The following is a 9,122-nucleotide window of genomic DNA, read 5'->3' on the forward strand; positions in this document are numbered from 1 at the left end:
CCACCTCTTCCAGCCTCTTCGGACATTTCCGGGATTTTACCGCACGGGTTTAGGAGCAATCGGATATTTTCGGACATATTTCCCACGACTTGAATTTTGTCGTTTGTCAATTCTGACGGTCATGTCAGTGAATGTACTCTTGTTGTTTGGTGAAACTGGACCCAAAAACTAACAGTCACATCAACAATTTTCCGTGATTAATTACTTATTTTTCAGAGTCACGTCACTGTCCTAATTCCAATTTTTGAACTAGCAATTAACATCTAACACCTTAGTTCTCTCAAACAATTTGCACTATAATACTTCCGTATGTTCAAAACGTCACAGATCAAATATCAAAAATTCTGAAAAACAACTGCAAACCTCGGGAGCTTTAATTATTATTTAAGCTTTAACCCTTTTGAAATGTTTTTCTCAAAACAAACGAAATTATGATCAAATTAATCTAAAACAAAAAGAAATTTTCTGATCACGCTACCGCGATTAGGGGTATCAAAGTGCCTTTGAGTAATTAATAAAAAAATGTTGTTTTCAAAAACCTTCTTCTAAAACGAAGCTATAAAAAGCTCTTCTTTTAGTCAAAATAGTCTATTTTCGACTTTTGACCGCTTATCCTCCGGTATGTCGCACCTGTAATTAAGAAAACTGCATATGTGGATTAAACCTTTAATGTCATAGCTGTGATTTGAAATATAAAATTTGTGTTACAGAATGTCTGAACTTTTCATAAGTTGTTCATCATCAATGATACATACGAATAACTAGCTTTCATTATCTGCAACAAAAAATGATTCAAATTTTGCACTGTCAAATTCTTAATTGCGATAGGTTCAAATTTCGGTTTTTCTTTGTTTAATTTGTTTAATCCTTGGATAAAATAACAAAGAAGGTTGGAATTTTTGTAAATTGTGATCACAGTGGTCTGAATCAATGAAACATAAAAAACGTCTAAAAGTCTGCCGTCGGCATAATTTGAAGAAAGACCTAATAGGGCGAAATCTTTCATATTGTGGGCAATATATAATATATAAAAAAAGTATTAATTAATTGATAATTGAATAAATTTTATGTTGAAAAATTTGAGAGGCAGTTCACAGGACAGACCCATGAAGAGGCCTATTTGATCTTGAGAGATTTTTTTATCACTTTTTATGTGTTTCCTAACGTACTAAATCTACTAGATACTAAGTCATTTAGGCCGTGAGAAACTCGTTAAAATCACGGTCGATGACATAGAAGATTTAAATTTAATGACATTTACCGAAAATATGCGGTTTCGAAGGAATCATGTCTTACCCTCAAAGCAGAATTGGTGGTCATCGCATCAAACGGGCCAATGGTCAAGACGAGAGGCTTTTGGGCTCGAATTATCATTAGCAGAATCGACTTCTTAATTTTCTCATTTTGTTCATACCACGCGCTGTGATAAAGGGCGTCAGCTAATTTCAAACTCTGGAAAAATTCAATTATATAGTCGCGTCTTCTACAGAGTACAGAAAACGAATCTGTAGCGTAGTCACATTTTATTGGTGATCACCACAATATTGGTATTCAAATAAAGATGGACGTGAGCGTCATTTTAAAAACATTTTTAAAAAAAATTAAAAAAAAGGAAATGTGACACTATAAACACTTTTGCAAAATAACTTTTTCCTATATAAATAATATTGGTAATATTTATTAATTCACACAGTGACAACGTATAAAGTAAAAGAAAGAGAAGAAACAAATGAAAATGGGTAGAAAAGAGTAACCATTAAGTAATCCGGTGAAATGTGAAGTGTAGCATAAAAAAAATCCATTAAAATAGTAATACAAAATAATGCAAAGCATCTGGATGATAGTATATAGCACTGCTGCAAGTATAATATACTGAGATAACTGAAATATACGTAAACATGCATGAAAATATGAACTAGAAAAATGGGCAAATGATCAAAAATAGTTACCAAAAATATTCTAACTAAAGAAATAAATATCCACGTGCTGAAACGAGAAGCAAAATACATATAATTTATTGCTTTGCTTTTCAGTTCATATATAAACTCCTTTATTACATATTGTTATTTGGCTTATTTAAATTTGAATTTTAATCTTCTTTTTCATTTTTGATTTACACTATGCAATTATTTCTAAGCAAATGATCTTACCTTCGGTTATTTTAGAACAAAACAACTAGGGAAACCAAATCATATCAATCTTATTACAAAATCATCAAAAGACATTGTGCAATATCGCAAGATTGCACATATTATTTGCTTTTATTTATTTAAACTATACTCGGAGATGGTACTTAGAGAGCAGTATCATGTCAACTATTTCCATTTCAGTTTGCAGTCTTTTCCTTTGAGAGTGGATTATCATACAGTTCGCTAAGTTCACTTACTTGTACTTTAATCTCATTTGCGCTCCATCCCAAAACAAAAGTTTGAAAAATTAGGAAAAGAAAATGGAATATTGGAGACGCTGCCACTTCACCTTCGTTCTAAAATAAAAATTATGGCATTTTGAATATTCCATGAAGACGTTTCTATTACCTTAATAAACTGAATTGAAACTGCAGCCACATTCAGTGAATTGAGAAGATATTCAAGTAAGGTCAGGTATTTTATCGATTCGTTAAAATTTTCCACAAACCTGCAAAAAAAACAAAAGTTGTATTTTGCCGAAAAATAGAATTTTTATTTTTCTATTCTAAGCAAATCTGATTAACATAGTGACCAAAGTGGCTTTTTGTACCACATATACAAATCTCCAAAAACAAGGTTTTTGAGAAGAATATGTCTTAGCACCACGAGCACAATTGAGTTTGTTCAGTCGCAGAAAGCAAAGAAAAAGCGTCAGGAATTCATTTTGAAAACATAAATGAATTTGTCACTACTAATTTTTTACAAGCAGTTCCATATGCAATATGAAATTAAATTCATTTCCATTACAAATGAATTATAGCACGCAATTTTGATGTTTCAATTAACATGACATACCGAAATCTGTGCTACTATGAGTCATCCAGAACATTCATTTAAATATAAAATATAAAACAGGTATTTGTATTTTGAAATACTAATTTTAGTAGATAATTTTGTCATCAAGATATCAATACTTTATTTCTGGAAGAATAATGTACAGTGTGTCCCATTTAAAATTTGCAACTTTCTATAAGACAGTTTGGCAAATAAAATGAATGAAAACCAATTTCACTGGTTATGTGGCAATTTATAGGTACTTATGGAATAATTGTACTGAAGTTGCTTTTACTTGATGAAAATCCATTTAAAATAGTTAAATAAGAACAAACGTTGTTCAGATTTTCACATAAATATATTTAAATGACAGCTGTTTCGGCAACACCGTGCCTTTATCAAATGCGAATATCAAACGGTAGCCATGTATATAAATACAAAACAGGTAGTGATTACATAATGTGAAGTATTACATTAGGATTTAACAAGGGGGATCCATTCAAATCCAGTTGGTCATTAAGTAATACATTCGAACCTCCCATCTTATTAATCTCCATAGCTTCTAGTAAATTTAATTTTCTACTTTTTGAAACAGTGTGTAAAATATCGAAATATTCGTCAAAATTGCGTTTTTCTAAATTTAAATGTATAGCCTAATTAGAATCTGAACTATTGTTTTTAAATGATCGTCGATCTTCGTTGATATGTTTTTCCAATATACATCTTAGAACATGATCCGCAATTTAATCTATAGACTCCAGAATTCTGGGATCTATTAGATTTAGATTTATTGTTTTTAACAAATTTTGAGGCCACATTTCGAGAGATGATCTGAAACTTTGTTGCTAGGTTCTCCTGTGTATGTTAATGTTTTGAAACCTTGAGATTCAGTCATAGAGCGGGGATATATAGAATTCAAAGTTTTTTGAAATAGTTTCTTAGTTAACATTTTATCTATCAGTGACGGGTCATAACCATTGTTGAATGCAATTTGTTTTATAATATTTAATTCTTTTTCAAAGTTTATTGCAGAAAGAGGGATATAAAAGGCAGCCAGTTTGTGTGTATAGGGATGGTTTGAACTCATATGTATTTTAGTGTCTGTGTGTGAAAGTTTATGGTATATTGAAAAATCTAATTTGTTTTGTGCTTTAGTTGCCGTTGTAGTAAATTTTATGCGATTGTGTAAAGAGTTGATATAATTTAAAAAGGTATCTAATTGTCTCTCAGTCCCTACGAAACACGCAAAAAAAAAACAAAAAAAAAATTAACTCAACATAATGAGCAAATATGAATGAATGAATGACCCCACATATTATCCAAATCTCCATTTCCTTAAAATTAAAAAAGAAGGTTTTTGAGAAGAATATGTTTTACCACATTGACCAAAATTCAGTTTGTTTAGTCGCAGAAAGCAAAGAAAAAGTGTGAGGAATTCATTTTGAAAACATAAATCAATTTGTCACTATTATTTTTTTTACACGCAGTTCCATATGCAATATGAAATTAAATTCATGTCCATTATAAATGATTTATAGCACGCAATTTTGATGTTTCAATTGGAAGAGTCTGTATAACATCTGCACTTAACATTCATTAACATGACATGCCGAAATCTGTGCTACTATGAGTCATCCAGAAGATTCAGTTAAATATAAAACCTATAAGGTATTTGTATTTTGAAATACTAGTTTTAGTAGATAATTTCTGGAAGAATAATGTACAGTGTGTCATATTTAAAATTTCCAATTTTCTGTGAGAGAGATTGGCAAATAAAATGAATGAAAACCAATTTCATTGGATATGGCAATTTATAGGTACTTGTGGAATAATAAAAGAATCTCACTCACTCTATTTTAGTTATATTAGTTAAAATTGAGATATACATAATACACAGTATACAATACTAAAATCTCAAAAGGCGAAGTCTAGCTGACTGAGTCAGCTACTCAAAACTAACCCCACAAAATTAATCTATATATTATACACCGTTTTGACAATACAATTTATAACAAGAGAACCCGTAATAATGAAAAATGAAACGTAAAGAAAGGAAAAAGAAAATAAGTAATTATAGGAAAAATTCTGTGATATATTAAAAGTCGAAAAACCCAATCAGCACTTTATTTATCTAATAACACGCCTTAATATTATTTCGAAACAGTTTTAAAGATGATAACGCAAAGAAATATTTTTGCCGTATTATAGGTAATTATCTTGTAAATAGGGAGGGCTAAAAGACTTTAAATTCTTGTATATTAACACAGTGAATAAGAAATAAAATGTATATTCTCAGCCACTGCTACGGGGACACGTGGCCATATTTTTTTAAGCCTTACACAAACCTACAACAGTCGCTTTGTAGGAGTGTTAATCACATATTTTACTTTAGGCTTCTTTACCTATTATTAATTATATATTAATAGTTAAATCAAAACAAATTCCGAAGTCGGTAAGTAAGAATTATCAGATTATAAATATTATATTATAAAAAAAAAATTGACCATTCTTGCTAAAATTGATTAATTCTGTGCGTTTAAATAAGCAATGAATATTTTGAAAACATTTTTAAATTCAACAGTTGTGACTTGCAGAAAAACTAGTATAATTGAACTCCGGATAAAATACTTTTATGATTGTGATACGCTTATAAATGAGCTTAAGCTTTACTGTTTGAAACGGATTACCCTATACATCGCAGTTTTCATTTCCTCGCTGAATTCAATACGTATTTCATACATTTTTTTTAATTTGTATAATCCGAATTTTTAAAGTTTACTTAATAAATAAAAAAAATCAAAATAAACTATTTTATTTTGTTATATTAAGAAAAACGGGAGGGTTCCGAGGAATAATATTTTTGAGCCTCGAAAATTTACTAAATAATTATCGAACGCAGCGTTAAATTTTTGCGTATGTTTGTAAATTGAATTCATCTTTTCTTATTGTGAACTATAAACTTTTGATTTTGTATTCTTAGAGAGCAAAGGTCTTATAAATTTATTTTAAAACATGCACATAAGGAAATTACAATATTTAATTAAATAATATAAATTTTTATTATTATTTATTACTGTTAATTATTATTAATAATTAATCTCTAAGTTTTCATTTTCTCTCAATTCGATGTTATAGCATAGAAAACACACTTTATCTGTTCAGACAATTCTTGATTTTGTTAGTGTTGGATTTTTTTATAGATACGTACATTAAAAAAAATATTTTTAATTTTATTAACTACATTTATCAAAAAAATATATTTTCCTCTAGTGCTTAGCTTGGTCTTTTAGCCTAATATGTCTATAAACATGTAGGTCGGACCTGAGACTTACAAACCATTAACATCTCCAAGGCTTTTTCTACAAGAAGTTCAGTTAAAACCTAATATTAACTACCGCCCAAAATTACCATCAATGATCTAATCTGATCTTTTAAACAATTCAGATTTTCCCCTCTCATTTTTTCAACTATTTATTGTGATAATTTCCTTTTTTGAAAATAGCGAATAACAACTTTTGTTAAATAGCTCATAAATAATAAAGAAATTAAAATAGTTGTCCCGCTTTAATGGCAGTAATTTCCTGACGCTCTTTTTTCATAACAAGCAAACAACCCGCCGTATCCCTACGTAAGTGATAATATTTCGTCAATTTAATTTAACATTACTTACGATATAATGCGCTTGTGCTCCATAACAATTTCTCCCACGGCATTCCACAGGTCGTCTCCAGAGTTCATAATTTTTACGAACCTGACTTGCAGTTTGTTCAAAATCGACGGCACGAAGATAATGCACGAGAAAAAGAACGTCTTTATCGACACTATGATGAACACGTTGATGACGAGCGATATTACGCTGCACACCAACAAACAAGAAGCGTACTTTTCCATATCCAATTTGTAGAAATACGAATCGAACACCAAGGGTTTTTCTTTCGTCGCATTAAACTCGCGGTTGAATTTTCCTACTTGATCTCGAGCGAGAAACATTTCCAAAGCCATTGCAGAGGCGGTTCCGCAGGAAAACATAAACAGACCCCAATTGCAACCTCTGCAAAGTCGGATCTGTCTAAGGTGGTAATCCACGATCTGAGTGTCTTCCGATGCTAATATATCCGTTTCTTCTTTGGTGATAAAGGACACCATGTAGTTAGATCTCGTTTTACGACCAAATATCACTACAAACTGCACCAGCAGGATGCTGTAAATGACGACATAAGACAAATCTCTGTAAACTTCATCTTCTGTCTTCTCCGATGCGTTCTTGTTAACCACGGTGAGAAAGAACTGTACGTTTATCGAAATCGTAAACATTGGAAAGTACGCTTTTATTAATACCATATACATCGCGTATGTTTTTTGCAATATAACGTTCCGAGTCGGCAGCGTGTACTGCCAAATTCCAGCGAAACTCATACAATATCTCGAAAAATTCAGTATCGATCTCCCCGAATGGATCATTTTCTTCATCGTCGTTGCCTGGATAAAAAAAATAATTTCCTATTAGAAATGGACTTGTTTTCTACTCGTGACTTATATCAAAGTGTCACTTTAAGACGTCAGCAAACTGAAATCGAATTGTAACTACTAATTCAGATGTTAAACTGTACCGGTGGGAACAAAAATGGTGAATTTTTATCTCAGAAATGATGTCGACACACGAAAAAAAGAGTCAATCGAAAAAACGCGGAATGTGGCAACACTGTAACACGTTTATCACTTAAAAATATTATTTCTTAGAATAAGCCAATATAAACGTAAGTTATTGATTTGGTATATATACGAATTGAAAGGCAGTGAACATATTATTTGCATGACAGTTTGTTTATATCAAAAATTAAACAAAAACTAACCATAAAAGTTTGTACCTCATAATAAAAAACGATATACTTACAAAGTTTAAATCATTACAAGAAACTTTTGCATAAACATAACCACCGATTTTTATATGGAACACCCTGTATATTTTGAAATTCGTGTCTTTTTGAAATTAAAAGTGCGTTTAGGTAATGTGATTTTGGATGTAAAGACGACAGGTTTTAGTTTAAGTTCATCTTATGTTAGTCCTCTCTGGTTTCGTGGGTGCCTTTAACTTTGGTGTCGACGTACGATTATTTCTTGTTACCCAATGCCGTTTTTTCTCAAACCACTTGTTATTAATTAGGTTGTGCCTCAATCTTCCGGAAATGCTTTTAAGGGATTGTTTCGTCCCACGATAACACGCGACGTACTATCAACCAAATTCACCATTCGAAAAATTCCAGTGTGCTATGCCCAAAGCCTACTTGTTCAAAACGGTAAAAACTCTGCATTTTCAACAAGACTTGAACAAAATATCAAGTGTGCTAAATTTTTTCAAAGGCACTTTCGACGATTCAAAAATATGCATGGTGTACCATATAAAAAATAAAGTTATGGTTAATCACTAGTTTAGTATTAATTTACAGATTATATTTAACAGAAAGTTTTCTATATCATAAATAAATTTTAGTGTTGATAATAAGCTTAGAGGCACAATTTTTACAAGTAATTAACTGAAATGGGTACCAATTATATGGTAAAACTTTTCGTTTGTTGTGGCCAGCAGTCTTGATACCGGAAAACTCAGCAAGTGTAATCTTAAAGACACCACTACACTAACAGAAAATGCTTAAGGCTAAACACCTCTTAAAAAAATTATCGAGCATGTACAATATGGCCAGTTTATCGAGGTACATAACGCGCACCTACAGTTAAAAACTGTTACTGGAAATTTCGCGTTGAGGCGTTTGCATGTTAGCAATGTATTCTAGATATTTCCTTCTTCCCTGTTATTAGCGAAATGAAAGGGTTGGTTTAGAGCGAATCGAATTCCTTTTTTTCCCTGTAATAATACGTTGGCGTCTGTGATTTTTACGACGCCACTTTTATTGGGCAAATCTTTTAACAGCATGGCGGTACATTTTTCCGAATGATGATAAAGGAAATGTGCTAAACAAAATATGCCTAATAAGGAAAACGGAATATTAAAGTAAATAAAAAGTTCTGGAAATCTGGAAGTACCGTCAAACGGGGCTACCTTCTTAGGTTTTTAGGACACTTTTCAATATAAAGCCTTTGTGAAATAAATTAGATTATAACAACTCTGGTCTACTGAAACGATTGCTTCACTCCAAATTT

At 31.2% G+C, this 9,122-nt stretch overlaps 1 protein-coding gene across 1 annotated transcript; it reads right to left on the bottom strand.

The window, feature by feature from the left end:
- Positions 1–659: 659 nt before the first annotated feature.
- On the bottom strand, positions 660–8,680 carry LOC132707602 (odorant receptor 45b-like). Its single transcript, XM_060679508.1, has 6 exons — positions 8,511–8,680; positions 6,634–7,442; positions 2,538–2,637; positions 2,387–2,485; positions 1,297–1,452; positions 660–775 (listed from the first exon to the last, which is right to left on the bottom strand). Exons 2-6 carry the CDS (start codon positions 7,431–7,433, stop codon positions 725–727), a joined length of 1,206 nt encoding a protein of 401 aa, XP_060535491.1. The 5' UTR covers positions 7,434–7,442; positions 8,511–8,680; the 3' UTR covers positions 660–724.
- Between the last annotated feature and the right edge of the window lie 442 nt (positions 8,681–9,122).

This window comes from Cylas formicarius, unplaced genomic scaffold, assembly GCF_029955315.1.
Source record: "Cylas formicarius isolate icCylForm1 unplaced genomic scaffold, icCylForm1.1 PGA_scaffold_9__14_contigs__length_23061073, whole genome shotgun sequence".
Classification (NCBI taxonomy): Eukaryota; Metazoa; Arthropoda; class Insecta; order Coleoptera; family Brentidae; genus Cylas; species Cylas formicarius.

What these genes read in the sequence shown, in the direction of transcription:
- LOC132707602 (XM_060679508.1), bottom strand. Translation starts at nt 7,433, where the DNA reads ATGAAGAAAATGATCCATTCGGGGAGATCGATACTGAATTTTTCGAGA. An exon ending in TTTCAATTCAGTTTATTAAG is followed by an intron (nt 2,486 to 2,537) that starts GTAATAGAAACG and finishes TTTTTATTTTAG; the next exon opens with AACGAAGGTGAAGTGGCAGC. An exon ending in CAAATGAGATTAAAGTACAA is followed by an intron (nt 1,453 to 2,386) that starts GTAAGTGAACTT and finishes GAATTTTTCCAG; the next exon opens with AGTTTGAAATTAGCTGACGC.